Source organism: Haliaeetus albicilla, chromosome 6 (assembly GCF_947461875.1).
Source record: "Haliaeetus albicilla chromosome 6, bHalAlb1.1, whole genome shotgun sequence".
In the NCBI taxonomy this organism is placed as follows: Eukaryota; Metazoa; Chordata; class Aves; order Accipitriformes; family Accipitridae; genus Haliaeetus; species Haliaeetus albicilla.
In genome coordinates, this window is record NC_091488.1 from 6570277 (window position 1) to 6593675 (window position 23399).

At 36.8% G+C, this 23399-nt stretch overlaps 1 protein-coding gene across 15 annotated transcripts in view; it reads right to left on the reverse strand.

Annotated features, from left to right (window-relative positions):
- Positions 1-23399, reverse strand: part of DMD (dystrophin) — a 1308223-nt gene that overhangs the window by 837551 nt on the left and 447273 nt on the right. For 14 of the 15 annotated variants that reach the window (XM_069784898.1, XM_069784912.1, XM_069784888.1 and 11 more), the window contains exons 8-9: positions 7415-7596; positions 6303-6425 (exon numbers count right to left, since the gene is read on the reverse strand). In XM_069784898.1, coding sequence (XP_069640999.1) covers positions 6303-6425; positions 7415-7596 — 305 coding nt within the window. The remainder of the gene's footprint in view (positions 1-6302; positions 6426-7414; positions 7597-23399) is intronic. The other variant, XM_069784897.1, reaches the window with a different exon arrangement.

Genomic DNA, 23399 nt, shown 5'->3' on the forward strand with positions numbered 1-23399 from the left:
TCAGGAGAGCTCCCTAAGAAGTCCAGAAGACTTGCTCTTAGCTTCACTTTTCCATCTCTGCATCTCTTTGTTCTGACTTCTGGTGATGGATTTTGCTATTTTATTACTGTTAGTCTGAATCTTAGGGATCTTACTTAGCTCTGCAGAAACCATTTCTAGCTTTCTAAATGGAAAAATTTTCTATTTAAAAGAGAACATCTAGGCTAACAGCTGGGACTATGGTTATACTTGTTGCCCAAATTATATCCATCAAGATCTTGTGACTAAATGTGCAGATAAATCAGCAAGTATTTTCTGAAGTTTCCTGACTTTTTCTTTAAATTATTCCATAAATCCAATATGAACACCTGTCGTGGTTTAACCCCAGCCAGCAACTAAGCACCACGCAGCCGCTCACTCACTCCCCCCCATCCAGTGGGATGGGGGAGAAAATCAGGAAAAGAAGTAAGACTCCTGGGTTGAGATAAGAACGATTTAATAGAACAGAAAAGAAGAGACTAATAATGATAATGATAACACTAATAAAATGACAACAGTAGTAATAAAAGGATTGAAATGTACAAATGATGCGCAGGGCAATTGCTCACCACCCGCCGACCGACACCCAGCCAGTCCCCGAGCGGCGAGTCCCTCCCTCCCCCCCCTTCCCAGTTCCTAAACTAGATGGGACGTCCCATGGTATGGAATACACTGTTGGCCAGTTTGGGTCAGGTGCCCTGGCTGGGCATGAGAAGCTGAAAAATCCTTGACTCTAGTCTAAACACTACTGAGCAACAACTGAAAACATCAGTGTTATCAACATTCTTCACATACTGAACTCAAAACACAGCACTGTACCAGCTACTAGGAAGACAGTTAACTACATCCCAGCTGAAACCAGGACAACACCCAATGCTGACAATGTGGTATTTTCTGTACCACGTGTCTTACATTAGGAATATTAACAAGAAGCTGAAATTAAAATTCTATCTGGTTCTACTTTAATCTATGAGAGTTGTCTTCTGATGCCTCTTCAAAGGGCACTTTACCACAAGGTAAACAGGACAGTATGTCATCACAGACTCTAAGTAAAAGAAAGGTCTGGTTTAGTTCAAAGGAAAGCAATACGATAATTCTGTGCCACTGTGCCACTAAAACCTGTGGCATAGGTGAACCCCAAAGGGTCCCAGAATGGAGATCTCGCAGCACTTTTAAAGAAGTTAACTTGCTGGCGGAAGACCAAGAGTGTGGCAAATTAAGTGTCTAGAAAACCAGAAATCTCAAGGGCAAAGCTGCCAGAAGGATTGTGGGCTGTGATAATTTTACAATGAGTTTCTAGTGACCTTCAAAGTTAGTTACTACAGTTATGAACTGATGGAGAAAGTCCAGTACAGTAACTGTAAAATCCATATCACAAAACGGAGAACATGAGAAAAAATGCGCTACAATACTTCTGTAAAACAGGAGTAATGACTGGAGGGCCAGGAGCTTCCCATGAACCAATGACTAGGTCGAGGCCTGAGAGGAAGCCTCCAATTCTTAAGTCCCAAACCAAATGATTAACTGCCAGGGAATACTGTCCTCATTAGCCACTACTGCATCCCAAAAGATTTTAATTCAAATCTAATAAAGCTTGTCAGTTTAAATGCTAAGAGTAATCTTGCACACAAATTCCATATTTCATATAATATAATGTAGAACAAAGAAAACATAACTCCTGTCAAAAGAATAAAAATCTACAATGATATCGATACAATGGGCTTGATTTTGCATAAAAGATAATTTAAGGCAGTCAGACTCACATTTGGCCTTTTAGACAGGCTTGCCAAAAGTTTATTTACAAAAATACCAGTCTCAAAACATACATAGACTTAGTTGATCCCAATTTTTTAAATGCTTTCAATTTTCAGCACTGTTTTTCCAATACAGGATCAAGCGCACCTTCAGTAGGGGATCGAGTACACCCCCAGTAAGTTTGCAGATGACACCAAGCTGGGCAGGAGGGTTGATCTGCTGGAGGGTAGGAAGGCTTTACAGAGGGATCTGGAAAGGCTGGATCGATGGGCCGAGGCCAACTGTATGAGGTTCAACAAGGCTGAATGCCAGGTTCTGCACTTGGGTCACAACAACCCCATGCAGTGCTACAGGCTTGGGGAAGAGTAGCTGGAAAGCTGCCCAGCAGAAAAGGATCTGGGGGTGTTGGTCAACAGCCAGCTGAATATGAGCCAGCAGTGTGCCCAGGTGGCCAAAAAGGCCAACAGCATCCCGGTCTGCATCAGAACTAGTGTGGCCAGCCGGAGCAGGGAGGTGATCGTCCCCCTGTACTGGGCACTGGTGAGGCTGCACCTCGAGTCCTGTGTTCAGTTTTGGGCCCCTCACCACAGGAAAGACACTGAGGGGATTAGTCCAAAAAAGGACAACAAAGCTGGTGAAGGGCCTAGAGCACAAAACTTATGAGGAGCGGCTGAGGGAACCGGGGTTGTTCAGCCTGGAGAAAAGGAGGCTGAGGGGAGACCTTATTGCTCTCTACAACTACCTGAAAGGAGGCTGTAGAGAGGTGGGGGTTGGCCTCTTTTCCCAGGTAGTAAGTGACAGGATGAGAAGAAATGCCCTCAAGTTGCACCAGGGGAGGTTTAGATCGGACATTAGGAAAAAATCTCTTCACCAAAAGGGTTGTCAAGCATTGGAACAGGCTGCCCAGGGAAGTGGTTGAGTCACCATCCCTGGAGATATTTAAAAGATGTGTAGATGTGGTCCTTAGGGACATGGTTTAGTGGTGGACTTCGTAGTGTTAGGTTTGCCATTGGACTTGATGACCTTAAAAGTCTCTTCCAACCGAAATAATTCTATGATTCCATGATTCTATATTATAATAAGTTTCTTTTCCATGTACTTCAGTGGTTTACAATTTTTTTTTCTTGAACCTATTTAAGACAGTATATTTTATGTCCTGTAGAATTCTGGTAGTAGGTAACAAGTAAAAATGAAGGCAGTGAGATAGGAGTTTTGCCTGGGATCAATATTAGAAACTGCTCTGATAAAATAGTTTTAGAAAAAAGTAGAAAGTAAACCTAACATTCTTCTTGGTCAGATGTTCAATGAGATGAAGCAATATAACAAACGCCAAGGCTTTTATAAATACAAAACAGAAGCGAAAGGGTAATTTTAAATGGGGATTTTGAAATGTCTCAGAAAATTAACTTGAGGATCCCTTTTTTAAGTGAAGCTAGACAGACTGTTTCATTATAGAGACTGCATACAAGAGAAAATAGAGCTGCAAAGTCAGGCAAGCCTTCTGTAATTGCTGAGCAGTAACTGCCATCTGAAACTTGTCAACATAAATATTTTCTCTTGGGCCTTTTTTAATGTGAATACAGGGAATTCAAGGATTCAGGTTTGAGAAGTGGATTCCTGTCTTAATATCTGCATGAGTTTATGAACATTTTCTAAGTAAACAAGGTAAGGGAGGAAAACTTTTCCTGAGCGTTAGCAGAACAACTGCTATTCATGTTAGCAATAGCATTTAATAAGGCTTCAACTGCTTCAACCAGAAGTGGTCAAGCACAGACTAAACAACAAGAAAGCACCAAGGGAACAGTTTGGCAGAACAATGATTTTCTTTGAATCTGAGACGTGTCACAGTTAAGCAAAGCAAAACTTGTCTGGCCAAAGTTTGTCCAACTAAAAATACTCTGTCTTGCAAGTATAATTCTGAGTGACAAACAGAATAAGAATTCAGAAAGGAAGGGTGTATTTAAAGACACATAGGTTGTGAAGGTATTAGAAAGTGTAAAGATGAGGAAAGTGAAATGTGACATAAAAGAATAGACAGGGTAGAAGATAGAAGGGAAAGGACTTTGACAGATGATGGTGTAAGAGGAAACGTTATTCCTTCTTGCCAATACGGAGCTCAGAGAATCATAGCTCATTTCCGACAACTGACATATGCAGTAAATGTATGGCATATATGGTCAAATTTGCAGGATAAATTAAAGATCTTTGGAAAGAGGTCTTGTTTAATTTATTTTTCTTCTGAGTTCCAGTCAGCTCGTGCTTGGACTACAAAAATCTACTGGACCATTCTTCCAAATGAAGAACTTTAAAAATATCACCAGATTAAACACTATGACATTTAAGACCAATCTTAACAGCTAGAACTTCTAGAGAGAAGCACGTAAAAGACTTTGTTGATAGTTGCTACTTATCTTCTTTGATTATCTTGGGGAAATAATAATATTCAAGTCCTGTAAGATGAAAGTTTGCAGAGATGTGAAAAGAAAAAATGGCTCATACATTTCAGCAGAAGACCAACATACTTAGTGAAAATCTTGCTTCTCAATGACAGCATCTAAGATACCATTGAAACTGGCAGAGTGCAGTAAATTAAATCTACTGCATGTTTTCTTTGATAACTGCATGGAAATGAGAGAGTTTCCTAAATTTTAAAAAATGCAAGAAAAAAAAAAAGTTGACTTCATCTTGATTTCTTTAATGCAGTCCCCTAGAGAAGCAGATTTAACTGAAAATCCTACAGGCAGTTGTAATACCAGTAATGGTATCCAAAAATCATAATAAAGCCGGCAGAAAATTGGAAGGCTACTAAAAATTGAGAAGGAAATAATATTTCTTTGATTTAATTAAAATAGATAGGGTTATTAAGGTATATCAGCTTCAGATATCTAGAAAAAAATTATCAACCACTATTTTACCAGGATCATAGATTTATTTTAATAGTTAGATCAAGGCTGTTCTTCAAGAAATACATGGCCAGAGGCAAAAAAATCATTACCACTGATTAAGAATTGCATATATTGAATTGGCATATTAATTGGTACTAATCGCAATTCAAGTTCATCTTGATTATAATGAGACTTTGTCTGGTGATTTTCACTTAGGCTTTTCATTTGTTAGTATTTGTTGTGGCTCTAGTACAATAGGGCCCAATTCTGGTTAGGTCTTCAGATTCTGCCATATTGGCACAATTATAATATTATAGTAGTAGTTATTCCATAGGTGTAATAGACAAAGCTTCTGAATTCAGGAAGAGTTCAAATTCAGAATTCTGAAAATTGGAATGCGAGATGAGGACTGAATAATAGAATTATATTTTCTTAGTACATTTTAATAACTACATTTTGTAGAAATTATTTCAATTACATCAGCTTGTACATTACACTTGATGGTGGGGGTGTTGACAAAGCCCACAATCAATCACAATAAAAGTAGGTCAAGAAAAGAAAGCTATATCATGACTCTTCATCCTTCTCAATTATCCGTACAGTATCTGAGTAGAACAAATCAATTTTACCAGTTTTAAACACCTTGTATTAATCATCACTGCAATACATTTGATGTTAGCATAACGTAGCAGGGCTCATGCTTATGTGCACAGGATTTCTTTACTGGAGTATTTAAAAGAAGTCATTATTCAGTAGAATACCTGTCACTTGAAGACTAGATTCGGAAACACAGTGTTGAATTGAAGTGTAATTTTACAATAACTTTTTAGAGGTTAGACAGAATTAAGTCTCCACAAGCAAACTCATACTGTAGTGCCAGATACATGCAAGATCTCTTTTCCCCCAAAGGAAAGCACATTGCATTACACAATATGACCTTTGGTTCTCACACTTGTCTGAAGTTATAAAAATCCGACTACTGAAATGCTCATTATAAGAACTGCTTGAAACAAGTTTAATAAAACTGCCACAGCTATTTAAAAGTCAAAAAAAACCAAACACAAAACCTTAACCTGAACGTTGGCATGGTGCCATTTGTGATAAAATGACCAGCAGTTGTAATCTAATAATCCAGGTCATATAAAGAATATTAAATTTAATGTTTCCTTTCTCTTCTTTCCAACTACAGTAACCTTCTGAGAAATGTCATCACTTACTGTTTTCTTTAATAGATATGAGGGTTACAAAAAGCAAGAGAAAACCAATGGTCCTTGGTTTTCTATAATAAAACCTGAGACAGAAATATAGTAATTAGATGCCAAGTACAGCTTATGTTTGGTTTGTTCTTCTAATACTCTTTTAAGGCAATATATGTACTATTTTTAAAAATGACTTAACAAAGGAAGCCATTCATAAGTCTGAACCAGCAGTGTTCAAATGCTGTTCATCCCTAACAATCAGCATAACAACTAATGCCAGCCATGCTCAAATACACAGTAGAAAGTAACCACTCAACAGACGCTAAAAAAACACCCAGAAAAAGTAGGTCATCAAGATCAGGTATAAGCAAAATGCACAAACTCCTTCACTCCAAGCACAAGCTTAATAAAACAGTTTTTAAAACAAATGACAATATTGACAGACCTGTGGAGGAACCTGCCTCCTTTTTTGGTCAGGGGATGTGACATACACAGCTTGTGTATATGCGTAACTTTTAAACCGTGGCTTAGGAGAAGGTGAAGGTCCCTGGGGTACACTGACTGTGATCTACAAAGAAGAAATTAGAGGTGGAAAGAACAGACATATGGATAGGAGCATAGATTATAGAAGTAAAGTAATGATTTTAAGAGTAAAGTGAAGAAAAAGAAGTAGGAAGGTCATCACCAGTTATATTTTTCAATGAGTGTTGGTATTCAGCAGTCAAAATTGGGATAGGATTAAGGAAAGCTCTCATTTAATCTGACATCCTTTCCAAAAGCGACAAACTGTCAGGATTCAATACCTGCGGAATACCAATGTAAAGTGAAGGTTCTTTATAATTTACAAGCAAAGGTTCAAAAACCAAGTGATCTTGTAAGTACATCCTGAACCAACAGAGCCAATACTCATCTGCTCAGTACTCTAAAAGAGACTGAGCATCCCAAAAGCAAGATACAGATCAAATTCAGACAAGTACAATAGGACTAAAATCTACTAAATACTTCAGCAGAGACTGTCTGATGATTTCAGTCAAAAACATAACTGGCAGAGCAAATTAATTCCAAGTATTACATGAGCTTTTGAGAGGCCATCCATGAGCTGAGAACAGATGATTTTAAAATACAAGTCAGTATAAATAAAATGCTAAAAAGATTGAAAATGTATCATGAATATGGATGAATGTCAACTGCTATTCTCTAAAAAAGGTAAAAAAGTTTCTACATGTCTGTGTTTAAATGTAAACCCTCCCTCAGTTTGTGTTCTTCCTTGTGGTGCCCTTCCACAATCAAAATACCCAGTGCTGTAAAAGAGAAGTGCAAAGCACTTATTTGCTGAATAGTTACTTTTAAAACGGCCCAGTGCAAGATGAAAAGCAGTACAAAAGTACAGTTTATGCAGACAAGTACATTTGACTTGCCTGCAGTGAAGAGACTTTGTCCATTATGCCCAGGTTTTTGGCCTTCTATTGGCCATCTAACATTCAAACTTATGGGGTAGGTAAGAGAAACAACCACTTTAGAGCAGCAAAATTAAAGCAGAAAAGTGAAACAACTCACTTCTTGTGAAAAACGCTCTTGATGATGTACTTGTATGCGCTCTTCTCTAGTGACCCTTGTGTGTCGTGGCAACATCTCCACCTCCCTGATGGCTTCCATGGTGACTTGTTGGGGCAGAACTTGGAAGAGAGAAGTCACGTACATCAAGATGGACTTCTTATCTGGACAGGCAGTTGCAACGTCTGGAAGGCAAATTAACATGCATCATTTCCATTTCCACATTAGACATGAGAAATAGCCAATCAACTTCATGGCAAGTTGATACACTAATGAGCAAGCTATTGTCCATTTGAGTTCTCTAGAGACTAATTAGAACCTTACAATCAGTTCCAAAACTACAGACTAAACCTGCATAGCAATGAGGATCCGAAATTTATACAGGTAACTTAACTCATTCAACATGAACTTTCTGTCTATATTTCTTTAGTCAAAATGCACATAGTATACAGTTTGACACTGCGATCCTCATTAAGCAAGACTAGACATAGGAAAAGGTGTATTTTCCTGTGCTGTATAAGTACTGCAGTTAAAAAAAATAAGGACAAGCTCATTTTCAAAGTCATGCCTTGTACGTTCTCTTCACATCATTTAATCACTGGAAGCGACAATGGTGCAGGAAAAAAAAAGGTTTACAAGTTTTTCTAGCAAATGGGTTCATACAAAACAACTACTTCTAATATAGCTACATAGCTTTTATATTCTACGTAGTCTTATATTCTTCATAAAGTCTGTGGAACATCTAAGGAACACGGTATTCACAGACATTGAAATACATAATAGAACAACTCTTAAAAAAACCCCTGTAAAATCTCTATGGACTTCAGCAATAAGTACAAGAAACTTTGCATGAACAGAAAGACAATTTCAGTTTTTGCACATAACCATGATATACATCAGCACAAAAAGTGGTTTATCTGACTCAACGTTTCAAGTCAATAACAATTTGTAAAAATGTAAGGCATGTGGCAGCTCTTTGAAGTACTTACTTTGTTATTTGCCATTGACATTTACCTCCTACACTCAGTCTAGAGAATCAAGATGTAAAAAGACTGTTATACAAGAAATTTATCATTAATTCCGTAAGTGTTTTAACATGACCGCTGGCAGAAAGCCAAGAGCTATGAGTTTTTACTGTCCTAGATCAATCCTGGCTTAGCTAAGATACCAGTATTTCAGATTTAAAAAAAAAAAAAAAAAAAAAGCAAAAAGAAAAAGCAATCAATTAATATATTCTGGCAGACTCAATAATGCTACAGGGTGGCATCTCATTCTCTCTTCCTACGATGCAGAATCCATGAGAGAAGGCACCTTATGTTAAAAACTTCACATATATTTGGAAATTAAGAAAAGATGTGCTATCAATATTTTTCGTTTGGCTTTCTGACCTATCTCCATACCTTTACTTGATACATTATGAAAGAGAGCTAAAGGTTTGGTTCTACTTAGAACGGGCTGGAAGAATGGCGCATTCCCTCCAACATCCCCACCCCCATAAGATTTATTGTCTCTGTGGCCACAGTATGCAGGATATGCTAATTTAAAAAAAAAAAACACAAAAACCCCAAACACCAACAAACAAAAAGGCAAAAAAATCAAAACAACAAACAAACATGACTTTTCCAAATCAAGTCACACTACAGCCCTTGGTCTCCACAGGCTTCACTTCTGTGATAGAATTCAGTCCAGGAAGTATTTTGCTATCACCATCTTCTTGTCTTCTCGTTAATATTTTAACACCATTTTGTTATACTCAGTGTCCACTAGTAATTGATTTTTACAAGAATATCCATGCCCTTATACAAGCAAGAATACACACTCAAAGAACATACATTATTGCCAGCTGTGATTTTTCCATTTTTTTGTACATTATTTTCCTTTTCAAAATGTTCTGGTAATCAAATAGGCAAATACCTTATAATTTATCTACACAAAAATCTCACACAATAAATAAAAGCAAGTACCTTGCAAACAATATACACGCCAAAAATTGTTTACCCATTCTATCTGACAAATAACATGTACATATGCAGCTGTCAGAATCCACCGGCAAACAGGAAAAGATTTAATTATATAATCACAACAAATAGCTAAGCAACCATTGTTGCAAAGCCTGGAATATCAATCCGTCTCTCAAAATTCTTTTTTTGCAGGCTCTTGAATTATCAGAGCAGGAATGACTTCTGCTATCCTGTCCTATGACTTGCCTTCATAATTTTTGCTTTTTGAAACCTAGTCTAATATATTGTCTTTACCACCTGTTAAGACTGATAGATATTTGAAGTCCTAGTAGTTAGGCAGTGAATAAATTTAAACCTAAGCACTTGCTTGCAGGAAAGTTCACTAATTCCTTGGAAATATGTCTGCTTTCATTTCTGTGGGCAAAATATCTGTCAAGCCAACCTACACCTTCTAAAAACTAATCGCCAACTCTTGGAAAATACAGAAGATGTTTAAGAAAATTAAATCAACATATGTAGACTATGCCATTTTTCAGATATTGGGTTTGAGAGAATAAGTAAAAACAAAGCAAGGAACTATCCAGGAATTTTTTTCAAAAACAAGGTATCTTCTCCAAATTCAGCTCAGAAGCAATGCTTTCTGAATATTTTCATCCATTTTCTTGACAATGACCATCCAGGATAGCATTGGAAAGAATAAATAAGAGTAAAAACAAATTAGACTACAAGTCAAAAGAGAGTTTAAAATGGGAAGCTTTATATGATTAGTACAAGTTATATTATCAACATGTTCATCAATCAAGAATCTGAAAGACTTTGGAGAGCTCTGAAAACCATTCTGGCTCTTTAACAAGATACAGTTATACAAAAGTATCAGAAAAGTTTCCAGCATGAATTTTCCAGCTATTGAGAGGAATTTTCTACTGTAGAAAACTTTATGCTGGCAGATTAATATTTTTCAGAAGAAAACAGTGACTTTCTTGTACTCAAACTGAAATATGTCACATGAAGCATATCATTCACAGAACTAGTTTTTGATACATCTTGTGATCCGTGGGCTTACTTATTAAGACATGTGGTTTCTTTAAGCATCTTCTATAGTGGAAGAAACAAAACTCCTTTGTAGGATACAGAACAAGGCCCTGACTTTACATGCTTCCCCTGAAAAAAATATTCACACACTCTGACCATTTAGAGAGATTAGCCTCTCCAGGGGAGGTCTCCAGTCAAATTGAGAAAGAGAAATAAAACAAAACACTTCTTCTAATACACAGGCTGAAAAACCCTGATACTAAGCAGGCACCATAAGAGCTAGAATTCAACCATGAATTTGAATGTATGATAACATCCTTTTCATCTAGAGACACAGGTACTTGGTAACTAGTCCCCAAAGAGCAGCAAGAATCTGGTTTCACCACAGAACATTAAAACCATGAAATAAACACCATCCACCCCTGTTTAAGTGCTACTGCCTTTAAATGGTTATTACAGGTTTAATTCAGGAAGCAATTTGCCTGAAAGTACACTACAACTTGATTTTTATTACCAAATATTCTTCATTTTCTGATGAACATAACTACAAGTTTGATTGATTGTTGAGGATGGGTGACTACAAAAACCTGAAGTGTTCTGAAACCAACTCTTTCCTGTAGGATGCAGTGCCAAAAGAGTAAATAAATAATAATAATAATAATAAGTCAAACTCTTCAAAAAGTGATCCCACAGCCAATTTTCATAAGCTTTGCAGTTCACGAGTGGTTTGTTCTTGCATCCATATGTTCTGTCAACGAGCAATTCCCTGCTAACATTCCCAGTTCTGGTGGAAAGAAGCATTTTTAAGAGATGAGTGAAAGTGAGGATGATATAAAACACCCAAATAAGCTCCATATTAAAAAGTACTGTACAGGTCTACCAGCAAGAACAAAATCTAGCATTTTGTTACAGAGTGTTACATTATGTATATACAGCCACACGCAGAGTGCAAATTACAAGCATTCACGCAAATGCTGCTTCCAATTTTCAAATACATGTCTACTTATAGTATAGTCATTCCAATTTATTAACATTTTTTTTCTCAAAGCTTTGACCAAATAACAGTTCTGACACTATTTGTGCTGATTCCACTCACTCTTTATATCAAACTAGTAGCAAAGTAACTTTGAAAGAAGAAAGCTTAAATGCCTGCCTCATTGCCAGAAAGATTATATTACTGTACATAAATTGCTGATATGGTTTCTTTACATTGAGAGACAAATTCTGAAACATACTTTTTTCCCTATACAGCGCTGAGAAGCAAGATAAGACTTGAGCCCTAAAAAGACAAGAAATCTTTTCTTCTCAGAAGAAGGAGGTAGGATTTTCAGATAATCACAAAGTAGAAAACACAGAAAACGGTAACTTTTAAATCCTATACATCACCTAATACTGTTGGCTTCCACGATGACAGTAATAATAAAAAATCCCAATATTTTAATATTAGTCACTGCTGTCCCACATGAGATTATAAAAACTATATTAAAAAAAACCATTGCCTTCCCTTCCATAACACCGAAGGAGATTCTCAAATTTGATTTGAATTTTCAGAGACTACCCAGCTTCCTCCCCCTCCCCCAATAAATGAAGGCTGTTGTTTTTTCTTCTGTCAAAGATATTTTTCACTTTAAGGGTTATTAATGATACTAACACAACATTAACATTTATTAGAATTTATAAAAACAGTCCTACTGCTATCTCCAAATGCATCTGTTTAGAAAGGACTTAAAAGATGCACAGCAGATAAGCTAACTGCAGAAGCTCTCAGACTGAGGTAAGACAGAATCTAACTGATACATAAAAGATTAGTTTCTACAATGTAAACTCATTACAGGAGGGATTTCAATGTTTGTACAGCATCTCCCACTGTGGCACCAACCTCAACTGCAGTATCCAAGATGAGGGCAAAGCAGAAGTATTTATACATGTACAAAGACAACTTGCATGTTATTTTTATTTATTTTACCTTCTAGCCTCAAGAACAAGGGTTAACTTTTCAAAACACATTCAAATGCCTGTGATGATCCATCCGACAAGGCACACCAACACTTTGAGTGAGCTTCCATAAAACCTAAGTCATGTATTTTGATCACGTTTTGATTTGGGTGAAGCTAAAACTGCAGTTGAAACTGTATGAAAGTGTGTAAGACTGTACTAGTAAAAACGTAACTGCTTGATCTTAAATAGCACGAAAAACAAGGAAGATTTCATTCCCAGATGGATGCCTTAGAGTTGGCCCAGCATGGGTAAAGAGATCTTCAAAACGTTACCACCAAAACTAAGGGGGGAAAAAAAAAAAAAAAAAAAAGAAGGAAAGGGGGGGGTAATTTGGTAATTTGTACTCCAAATGCATATTTTTGGTCACTTACTAACACGTGTATTTGCAGACATTAAGCTACAACAGAACCACGAGGCCTATCTTAGATTTGCTGTCACTGGTAACTTCTTAATTTCCTGATTATGAAAGCATGAGACTAAATATAGTTTGTTCTTATTTGAACACCAAGAAACAAGAAAGATTATCAGGCAAAGAATATAAGCTGTTTTTCTTAAATGTATAAAAAACTTCTCCCTCAGCTAGCACTTGGTCCCAAAACAATATTGTTCAGCAATCCATGTTTAGATTCAGACTATACTGATGGGAATGGTAACAGCAGGAACAACACAGTGGTAATGGTTTACTCAACTGACACTCACTGCTGCCACCAAGACCTCAAAGCAATAAAAACTGTGCAGTCTCTCAAAGGCCAGCCAGTAGCTGCAGTGTCTGCTCTGCAATTATTGACTTTTTTTTTTTGCTTGGTTTTTAAACTTGTAATTATTTTCTACCCTGTTTTTGTACTCCATTAGTAGATTGCATGTTAAATTCCAAATGAAAGAAATCTTTATGAGTAATCTCAAGGAATAGTGGTAGACTTGCAGACAGACAAAAATAGATTAATTTATGAAATACTGTATAATGTAAATATTGAAATGTGGAAATTTAAACTGACAATTCTTTAACAAAGTTAAAGAGCAGACAACTGCTGTCCTTTTCCTGAAATGAATTCCTTAGTGCACTTGCAAGCTGAGGGGAAGATATTTAATTAAACAGAAATCTATGGGTCTACAGTCTCCTGGGGAGAAGACAGTCAAAATCTAAATCGGAAGACTATCATGGAATTTAGCATGTTCCATTCCCTGCTGGTACTAAGGGTGAATTAAAGTCCTCTTAGTGGAGAGGTAAATAACTCATTTAGCCTACAATCTTACACAATATATTTTTTTTTTTAAAAAAGGCAACTGAATGGCTCCACTTCTTGCCAGTGATATAGACAAGCTATCAAAGTATTATTTGGAGCAGGACTAAGCAAAAGTCAAAATTCTTGGAAGGCTGTTCAGTGGCCTACACAAATAAGCATGGTGATCACAGTCTATTGTTTTGCAGAATAAAATTCACATTTTACAAAATGAACTGTTAGCAGAAGGCACAAAATACATACAGATAATTGAAGTGAGAGTGGAAACCTGAAGGACAGCCGAGTGGTGACCTACGCACAGATAGTGGCACTGTTCTTTTTTTTTTTTTTTTCCCTTTCTGTAGATATGAATACCCACTCACCTAAAACTAGTATGAAACTCACAGAAAAAAGTGCCATTAATTTTTCAATAGACTTTTCCTTAAGAAAGTAAGTGGTTTAAACCTTACGGTTAAGGCCTACAGAATACCTTCAAAATGCTGACCACAGCCATGCTTTGTAGGCTGTATTGAATGAGGTCACAACAGCAGCATGAAGAAAATCTCTTCAGGAGATTACCACATTTCTGTTTGCCTTTCAGAATTACGAAGACAGGTCAGGATTTGTGGGATTAAAGTGCTATGGGATTCAAGTGTACCTGGTATTAAAAAATTCAGTGGCAGAGAATACCTTTAATCTGTCTGAATGTCTGTTCTGATTTGCTGCATGAGTGTGAAGGAGTCTTGGACTAATATGCAAGCACTGTCCTAGTTGAGTGAACCTGACACTATCTCTGGTTTTGAAAGCTGCAAAATCAGATTTAACACCTATGCTGAACAGTAAAGGTGATCCTTATTTTTCTTCAGTTTCCTTATAGTGTTAAACATTTATTCAATAACACCCAACCTTTGCACCCTAAGCTATATCTAGCATAAGCATGTTCTTAGCAGCAAGGATAGAGAGAGAAAGAAATTAAGTCAAAATGGCAATGCAATAAAACACTGGTTTAAAAATGCGGGGGTGCATATGTTAACATTTTTATCATGTGTTGTATATTACTATTTTTGTCAATGAGCAGGAGTGAGCATGGCTCATGAATTTGCTGAAATAACAAATAAAAGGCAGCATTTACTTTTCTCACAACACTAATATACATTGCTGAAAGCTGCAGTTCAGTTATTCAAAGCCCTCAAATGCAAATTCAGGGGGGAGGAAGGGTGAAAAGAAAACTAAAATACACCCTACCACCTAGGTCCTACTGAAGAGTCCTGAAAATAAAGAAAGATGAGAGTTATGATGACTGGTATCTAGAGTCAGGAATAGCGTACCAAAACAGTAATATTAGCAGGCACCCAAAGAGTAATTTTGCTAAAAATATTTGAGATATTAGCAAAAGGGCCAATGTTTCAAAATATTGTACGCTTTCTATTTTACTTTTATAAGTATTCAGCCTAGAAAAGTTTTTACTCATTTCTCTCCTATCGATGTCTGTAAAGGTATATTTCATTCAGCATGGAAACTATGGCAATGATATTCAGACTGAAAAAGTATTTCTATTGTAAAGTTTCATAAACCACTCTGTAGGTATTCTCCAAAAGCTAGATGGTATTGATTCCAGCTGAGTCCATATTATCAGTTACTGCAGTATCATGAAGATTTTGCATACTGGGACTAGCTGTACACACACAAAAAGTAAAAAATTGTCTTAAGAAGTTTAGCTCCAACCATGACTTGTTTACCTGCTGCACAATATATGCTTTGCTGATTCTGTGGTTGCAAGTATTGTGAAATATAATGGAAGAACTTGAAGAGTTAAGTCAGTTGTTGTGGTTTAACCCCAGCCAGCAACTAAGCACCACGCAGCCGCTCACTCACTCCCCCCCCATCCAGTGGGATGGGGGAGAAAATCAGGAAAAGAAGTAAAACTCGTGGGTTGAGATAAGAACGATTTAATAGAACAGAAAAGAAGAAACTAATACTGATAATGATAACACTAATAAAATGACAACAGTAGTAATAAAAGGATCGAAATGTACAAATGATGCGCAGGGCAATTGCTCACCACCCGCCGACCGACACCCAGCCAGTCCCCGAGCGGCGAATCCCTGCCCCCCACTTCCCAGTTCCTAAACTAGATGGGACGTCCCATGGTATGGAATACACTGTTGGCCAGTTTGGGTCAGGTGCCCTGGCTGGGCATGAGAAGCTGAAAAATCCTTGACTGTAGTCTAAACACTACTGAGCAACAACTGAAAACATCAGTGTTATCAACATTCTTCACATACTGAACTCAAAACACAGCACTGTACCAGCTACTAGGAAGACAGTTAACTCTACCCAGCTGAAACCAGGACATCAGTATTAGCCAGTTCCAAAAGCCAGCATAACCAGTGAGCATAAACACATCAGTGCCAATTAATTAAAATAAATTGGGCAACTCAAATGTATGAATTAACATTCAGCTTTGATAATTACATATATTATAAATTTTGATCAGACTGATTAAGAGAATTTATTTGGTATGTAAGATGTTTTATAGCCAATAATTCTGAAAGATAGCTTGGAAAAAAAAAAGACAACTACAGTAACTAAAGATTTTATAATTTCTTATGGAAATAAATTTATTACTTTTATCTCATTGTAAAATCTATCATAAAATTAATATGATATAAGATAAAATGAAAAGGGCAATAGAAATCTAAACAGACAACTCTGAATAAACAATAGAGAGAGCATTATACATACTGGATGGGTGATACCATACTTAATAAGAGAAGATAATTGTTCTTCAAGTGCAGTCAAAAGCCACTGGACACATAGTATTCTTCTGAGATATTAGGTGTAAAATGAAACAGAATTAGAAGCGTTTCATCTTTTACTAGTAAATTTTCCCAAAATGAAGCAATACATTACAGTTGGGATTAAATTATGAAATTGAGATCAGAGTCTCAAAGCTAAAAAGGCATTCAGAGTCTGTACTCAGTTTCAACCTATTTTTGTAAAGTATTTTGCAATGGCATATATTACCTTTCTTGCTTTATTAGCATATGAGTATGTAATGGTATATATTACATTCCTTGCTTTATTAGCATATGAATAAAATAAAGAAGGTTTTGCTACTTCTGTCTGAGATCTGAGGAGCAGACTGTTTTCCAGCTCTGATGTATTTATTTAGTAAAAGACAGGATTTCATTCTATAAGCCCTATATTGCCCATACAGAAGCAAAGACCAGTGGATGCAAAGGGAAATAGGAATGCTGTCAGGACAGAAAAAACTCTACTGTATCTAACAGAGAAGCACCTCAGAACCTTCACTGGTATCTGCAGAAGTACAGGGATTCTGCTTTCCTTTCATTCCCATCTGAAATAGGGTATCCCCATCTGAAATGGGAAACCCAAGTGATAAGATTTTGCATATAACCATAATTATTCCTACTTTAAAATGCTAAAAGAAAAGGTTAGAAGAATTTCTTGTACATGCAGTAGGGGAAGGATTTCTAACTTTTGAGCGATTATTTCACAAAAAATTTAGCAAATAGATTAATTTGCTGATCTTTTTCTTTAGGCTGATCATGAGGACAACCTAGTCTAAAATATATCATGCCAGCAGTTTTTCAGACTGCAAGTTTTGATCAAATGGTTATTCATTGTATGCATTCTATCCTCCAGCAAGTTATTTAAACCTAACTGATTTGTAATTTAAGAAGAAAAACCTTAAATGTAATTATCTGAGGGAAAAGAACTGTTCACACTGGACAGTCAGAACATCTAAAGCCCATACTCAAAGGCATTTAATACTTTTTCAGCTGCAAACATCTGCTCATGTTTTGTGTGAAAAAAGGTTTCTATTTGCATTTCTGGTGTGCTGTCATCAAGACAGTCTGGAAAAAATTATTTTGCAAATGTAAATTTTATCACCAGCAGATCCTGAATTAGGGCCATGCTGAGTTTATTAGACCACATACTGGGATGCTGTTCTGCTTGGGGCATAGTAAGGTCTACTATCCTACCCTCCCTTCACTTCATGATCAAGTTGTTAAATACATTCAGGAGAGATACTAGTGAATATAACTCCTAGCAACAGCTTCTGTGATGCGGTAATCTGTTTTGAGGTGAACGATTACACATTTTATTCTCATCTCTCCTCTTGCTGTCCACTTCATAATTTTCTTAGTGAAAAGGTGTAATTAGTATAGTTCTACCTTTGTGTTCTGTAGGCTATCTTACCACGTGCTTTCTGTATTTAAGGTATTAAAAGAAAAAAGGAGGAAAAAAAATTGTTTCAGTCTCCTGCAAACTAGTTAGCAAACAGCACACCTGTCATCTGGAGAAGAAGGTGTAGGAAGGAGAAAATAGGGAAATAATTGCTTCAACAGAATCTGTAAAGGTTTAGAATGGAGAGTTCTCCTTGACTGTATGCCAATGAACCATATGTGAAGTGTCAAGAGCATTTCAGGATGTGAATGAATACTGGAGTTACAATACGAATAAATATGAGAACTTGTTTTGAGAAACCCCAAATAAATGCAATTTTATCTGTGGCTAATGTAGGCGAAGTACTGAAATAAATCAAGGGCAAAGCAAGATACCTTGTAAGCACTACAAGAAATCAACATTTTAGTGGCCCCTATTTAAACAAGCAGCAGACACAAGCCTCAGCCTAGCCGATTAAACATAAGTGTACGTGACACTGACAAGCGTGGAGCAGCACGTGAGACCCTAAAGAGAAATGAAAATGCTACAGCTCAGTGAAGTCAAGCTGGGTTTGAGTATCTACAACACCTACTTCAAAAGTTCCCTGCAAGCTGGAATAGTTGTAAACATGCAACAACAGCAGCCAGATGTGACTGGGATGCCAACTGGTATATTATGTGTATCAAACAAACATTAACATATATATAGAGCAAATTTCAAATGTGCAATGCAACATATTAAATTTATTTCATATATGAAAAGAAAACCATAGCTATTAAAACATTAAGACAATTAGGGTCTAGTTGCTCTTATCCAATCAGCAGAATAGCAGCATTGCAATGCTTTACTGTGTGCCTGGATAAAGGAAATCCTACAATACTTAGTATTGTATCAGTTTCTTGACTAGAGAGTTCAAGTGTCCCTGGATGATTGGAAAGGCAAATTCTAAAGGAAGGACCTACATTAGATTCCCGAAATCAGTTCTGCAGTACTGACTTGTTTATTAAACCTGTTTCTGACATCACTGTTAAAAGGTGTTCTCACATTTTTCTCAAATCAGAAGTATTAATTTTCTCCATGGTCTTCTCTTCCAGAAACAAATGGATAACATGATTTTAGTATTCAGACAGCTGATTCTGGGAATGATTTATTACAACAGCAGTGTAGGAGCAAGTGAGAAAGTATCGCAATATTGTCATGGATGGCTTTATTAAATAACACTAATGGATTACCTACAGATGCTGCAGAAAACATGGGAGAGACCATCTGGACAGCCTTGTTGTGCTAGCCTTCAGCTCTTTCCATCCTTAAGCTGAAAAGACATGAATATGGGCTAAAAGAAGCTCCCTGAAAGTTCTGGTTCCTCCTTCCCTTCTACAATTAAAAACAAAACAAAAACAAAAAAACCCAAAAACCATATCAAAACTAAACTAACCTGTCAAATTATTTCAAGGAATAATAGAAGTACACAAATAAGTGGGGGAAAATGATAAATGACCACTCATGACTGATTAATAGCACTCAAGAGGTACACAGTTCTTGTTTCACTACTTGTGTCCCCATTCTACAATGACTTAATCACGCTTTTTTTGAAGCTCTGACTGTTCATACTACTGGAAAAAAGTGGATTTTGAGAGGCAAAAGCACATACTCTGTGGGATAAGATGGGAAGAAGAAATATACTTTGACCCCAATAGTACAGTTAACATCAATGTAAATAAAGCCAATACTTCTGTCATAACTTATTCATTCTTTAACAGTGAAATCTCCATTTACCCTTGCTTCCCCTAAAAGACCACCAAATGTTTTTAATGCTTTAAATACATCATCATCCAGTCTGCCACCATACACTTTGGAGCTAAATAAGCATTGTAGTACTTTGTGAACATAACGAGTGGCTGCGTGGCAGACTTTGAAGGCAGGTTAAGTCTGTCTGGAGTCAATGACGAGAGGCTAAGAAATAGTAATTTACTCTTTTCAAGAGTAAATTTAGACACTTTGAAGACCGAAGCTGATAAAACTAGTCCATAGATACTTTAACTAAGGAATGGAGAAGAAAGCTGTATTATTTGATTGGACAATGACTTCAAGTCACAAAGGTGGTATAGTCATGGAGGAATGCAAATTTTGATCCAAAGAGTTATCATTTCTAGAACTGATACAAGTTTAGGGATACACTGAATGTAACCACTCTTCAGATTACAGGGGAATGCCAGTCTTGATAAAGCACAGCTTCTTTTAAGGCCCAAGTGGTGCATGTCCAGCTATGTCCAGCAAATGCAGACATAGCACGTGAGATCAGATGTAGTCAGAATTGAAGCCTGTATCTCATGCATGTCACATTTTTACAATTCTCACAAAATTACACTAAACTTTGTAGAATAGCTGCAACTACAGCAAATATATAAGGTATTCTGTACAACAGCATAACAGCACCTCCTGAAAATCTCTCATACTTCTGAGTACGTACTTCCAAATGGCAATTTCAAAAGATAAACCGGATTCATCTTCAAGAAACACAATATTAATTTTATTGCACAAACCATTAACATGATGTGATCTGGAATTCTATGTTCTTATTAGACATGCTCAAGAATGATAAACCGGAAGTGGAACAGAAAAGAGTTGTTAGCGTCAATTAGGAGACAATGTACAGAAGAATGAAAAGCTACTGAGAGTCTAGTCAAACAAAGACTGAGAGCAGGTCTGAGCATTCTTTATAAATATACTATGGGGTTAAAACAATCAGAGCAAAAAGCATCAAGCTCAAGGACAACGGTAGCACAAGAACAAAACAGAACAAAATAAATCTGAAGAAATATAGTCTAAAAGCGTAGAAGAGTTTGTCACCTTCAGAAAGTGAAGTTCTGAGAGAGGCAAAGGAATAGAAGCAAAGTATGCAACTGACTATGACAGAACTTGAGCAATTTAGTAAAAGCATTATAATGAGACGTTTACCTGAAGTCGCAGGTAACAGGACTCAGTGCATCATCAGGTCCCTCAGGTTCTGTTCCTCCCCCTCCTTTTACATTATAGTTAATGCTAATTATTTTTCAGCTATACATTTTTAATACAAGTTACTGCTATAGTTTCTTGTTTTTCTTCCTATGAACTCTACTCCCTCGATTTTTTTTTTAATTATTCAATTATGGGGAAGTATGTGCATGCAATAATCCAGCAAAAATAACAATAAAAATAATGTGTCATGTCTGAGTATTTAGTGTCATGCTTTGTCAGAGTTTCTAAGAGGTGACAGGGCTTTTGCATATACAGCATACATATACATATTTACCAACTAATACTACATCAACAGAGCATGTGAAACAAAGCTGGAGATTAATTAGTGCAGTCAATATAATGGAAATGGGAGTTAGGAATGCATTACAACAACAAATTTTATTACATATTTGTCATGTATTATGTTAATGAAGAAAACGCAAGCAATCGTAAAAAAGGGTTTAGACGGGACTATGAAGCAACACAGCAAAAACTATCCAGGTTAAATCTAAACATTAGTTGGTGCAAGCTTCTAGCAGCATCTCACAGCAACATGTGATGAACTGACCCCAACCCCCATTCCCTGTCCTCCTGTGCTGCTCAGGGGGAGGAAGGAGAGAAAATTGGTAGCAGAGTTAAGCCTGAGAAGGGAGGGATGGGGGGATGGTGTTTTGAGATTTAGGTTTTATTTCTCATTATCCAACTCTGATTTGACTGGTAATAAATTAAATTTCCCCAACTTGAGCCTGTTTTGCCTGTGATGGTAAATGGTGAGTGATCTCTCCCTGTCCTCATCTTGACCCACAAGCCTTTACTTTTATTTTCTCTCCCCTGTCCAGCTGAGGAGGGGAGTGACAGAGCAGCTTTGGTGGGCACCTTGGGTTCAGGCAGTGTCAACCCACCACACAGTCTTACTTTTCATGACAGTTAATTATTAACAGTTAAAGAGGTTTTGTCATGCCAGGCCTTAGTTTATGCTCTTTAAAACAAAATATATTTTTAAAGTCTGAAGAACTGAAATACAAACTTCTATTAGCATTTTGGGGAAAAAAAAAAGTTTGTTAGAGGATATCTTGGAAAGTTCTGCATGTTTGATTTCAAAATTGACTTCTCTAGGCTGAACAACTAAACAGACAAGCAATGCTACAGGTACAGGGCTCAAACAAAGCCATGATGAGAATAACAACATTCATGATTACAGTAAACTGGGACAGAATCTGGGATTATAAACAGGAGCAGTGCAGGCCAACACTTTATTTTTTAAAGTCTGTCTTCACTTTACATTTTACTTACTCTTTACCAGCACTAGTGAGACTTATCTTAGTCCAAACATAATGACAGGATTTAATGGTTATTAACTAAGAAAACATACCTCATCTAAAAATTATGCAGAAGAGGTGGCCTTGGCAAAGAACTATGAATGCTCTGAAGACCTGAGATTAGGCTTTGAAACAGGGCCTACAACATCTAATAAATACCTGAATACAAGAAATACATGTCCAATCCTACTGAGAGATTTTCATTCTTTAAGCAGAGTACTGTCTTGCAGTAAATTACAAACAGATTGTATAACAAAGGTTACTCATGTCTTCTCTCACTGACTTGTTTCTATTCATTAAAAAAACCAAACAGAAAACCCAAAAAAACCCACAACTGAAAACCCCTCCAAAACTAAAAGAAAAACAAAGCAGCTCTCCAAACTGTAAACAATATGCAATGCTTTCTTCTTTACAAATAATCTAGTAAACATCCCAAAATAAATACAAGATGGCCCTAATTCTTCTTAGGTCATATTTATTTTGGGTCCTTATTTAGCAGTGTAACTCCTGAAAAATCTTTGTGCCTGGTTGTGCAACTATATTCCCCTAAGCAGATGGTCAAGCTAGCCCAGCACTCTATTTAGCCCCTCTCCAGAAAAAGGCAGTAATTACATTAAAAATGAGCCTGCAGCATTCAGACAGGAGAAGCATATGACACCAGTCACAGAGAAGTGGCACGTTTCATTAACTTGCAACATTAATAGTTTAGTAATACATATTTTGGGCCCTCAAGAAACATGTTTCATGAAAACGGAAAGGTTCTAATGGCTTAGAAACCGCAGATTTCCAAGTCCAGAGCAACAGACTTGTTGGAGGCTGAAGCGTTCAGTTTGTTTAAAGGAATGGACACAGTAGCAACAGGGACCAAGTGCCTTCCCCACACTATTCCTTCCATTGAGCTCAAACTGACCAGAGACCCCAGCGCAGGAGTAGAAGGCATACTAAGATCTTGCCAAATCTTGAAGCACACAGATAAGGAGTGAACTATATTTTAAACCTTTGAATAATTACCTGAAAACATGAAAACTTTATGCCACCTAATCAACAAAGATATTCAGCAGATGTAGTTACAACAGCAAAAACACATTCTTCTGTAAATCTGAGTCAAGGCACACCAGCAGACAAACATGATTGTTACATCTTCCAAAACTTTCTAGTATACCTAGACCCTTCCTTCCAGTCAGACTGCTCAGGTAAGTGAAATTAAAGACCATAGCAGCGGCATTGCAAAAAATATGTAGTGAGCGAGTTCCAAGTCTCTAGAACG